Source organism: Merops nubicus, unplaced genomic scaffold (genome assembly GCF_000691845.1).
Source record: "Merops nubicus isolate BGI_N331 unplaced genomic scaffold, ASM69184v1 scaffold44080, whole genome shotgun sequence".
Taxonomy (NCBI): domain Eukaryota; kingdom Metazoa; phylum Chordata; class Aves; order Coraciiformes; family Meropidae; genus Merops; species Merops nubicus.
The window spans coordinates 1432-2820 of NW_008585687.1; the positions used below are offsets into that span (position 1 = coordinate 1432).

The 1389-nt window shown below is 58.4% G+C and overlaps 1 protein-coding gene across 1 annotated transcript in view; it reads right to left on the reverse strand.

Annotated features, from left to right (window-relative positions):
- Nucleotides 1-222: 222 nt before the first annotated feature.
- Nucleotides 223-1389, reverse strand: part of STARD7 (StAR-related lipid transfer (START) domain containing 7) — a gene marked incomplete at both ends in the record, with an annotated part of 1829 nt that continues 662 nt past the window's right edge. Inside the window, 2 exons of the mRNA XM_008948082.1 lie at nucleotides 223-307; nucleotides 967-1066. Coding sequence (XP_008946330.1) covers nucleotides 223-307; nucleotides 967-1066 — 185 coding nt within the window. The remainder of the gene's footprint in view (nucleotides 308-966; nucleotides 1067-1389) is intronic.

A 1389-nucleotide genomic window follows, 5' to 3' on the forward strand; every position in this document is an offset into this window, starting at 1 on the left:
ACCCTGCTGGGGGTGAGCTGCTGGAGCAGGGGGTGGGATGAGATGATCCCCAGAGGTCCCTTCCCACCCCACCACGCTGGGATTGGGGGTTCTGTGAAGGCTGAGACCCTCACCCCATGACTTCCCAGATTGATTCAGGGATTTTCCACCCTGGAGAAGCTCAGGGCTGGGGAGGTTGGAGCTCAGCCCAGGGATCCCCCAGCCCCCAGCACGGGCACTCACCACTCGAGACCATCCAGCTGACACAGTACCGGGGGAACACGGTCTGGGGGTTGTCACTGTAGGTCAGCAGGTAGTCAAAACCATTCTGGGGAAGGAGAAGAAGGAGAAGGTGGCTGGTGAGCCCCAGTTTGGTGGATAAATTCTCCTCCTAAACCCCCCTTGAGAGCCCCTCGTGTCCAGGGTGAGCACTTCAGAGCTCTGATCTCTTAAGAGGTAACCCAGACCTGTGGAGAGCTGCTGTGAGCACCCAGGGAGGGTTTTTTTCCAGGAGGTGACATTCCCCTGGTCCCCCCACTGACCCACCATGTTCTCTCCAGGCTCTGGACACCCTGTGAAGCCCCCACGATGTTTTTTTCCAAGCTTGAAGTGTCAGGAATGAGGCCTGAGAGACTTTTGAAGAGGAGCCTGGTGCTGGGAACGAGACTCGTGAGGCTTAAAGCTTTTTAAAAGCAGCTCTGAGAGGTGTGGTGGGTTCTCCAGCAGCACCAAGCTCCCCCAGGAAGAGCCTCAAGCTACTAAAAGAAAGCTTCAAATCCCTCCCAAGCCACGTGGAGAGGAGTTTCTCTTGCCTTCAGGATAACAACTCATCCCTCTTTTCTCACTCTGGGCTCTAGGCACCAGCTCAGAGCTGTGGCTGATGGCCAGAGAAGGAAGTGTCCCCCTCAGAGCTGAGGTTGGGGCAGGAGGAAAGTCTCCTGTGAGAGGTTTCCAGCTCCATTTCCCAGCCCAACCCCCACAATGTACCTCATCAAAGGTCTTGTGGGGCCTGATGACCATCTGGGACTCGTAGGTCCTGACCCGGACGTACTCGGGGTCCTCAGGGACACTGGGGTGCTCCACTGCCCTGCAGGGAACAAGAGAAGGGAGGAGGTGAGTGTAAAAGCACTGGGGAGGGCACCCCTCAAATCCTGGGGGCAGTTTTGGGCCCCTCCCTCATTTCCAGCAGGACCTTGAGGGGCTGGAGCGTGGGCAGAGAAGGGCAACGGAGCTGCTGGGGAAGGGTCTAGAGGCCAAGTGTGGGGAGGAGCAGCTGAGGGAGCTGGGGGTGCTGAGCCTGGAGCAAAGGAGGCTCAGGGGAGAGCTTCAGGTTGTCCCTGAGGAACAATTTCTTGCCCTGGAGGGTTGCCCAGGGCTGTGCCAGGCTGCCCAGGGCAGTGGTGGAGTACG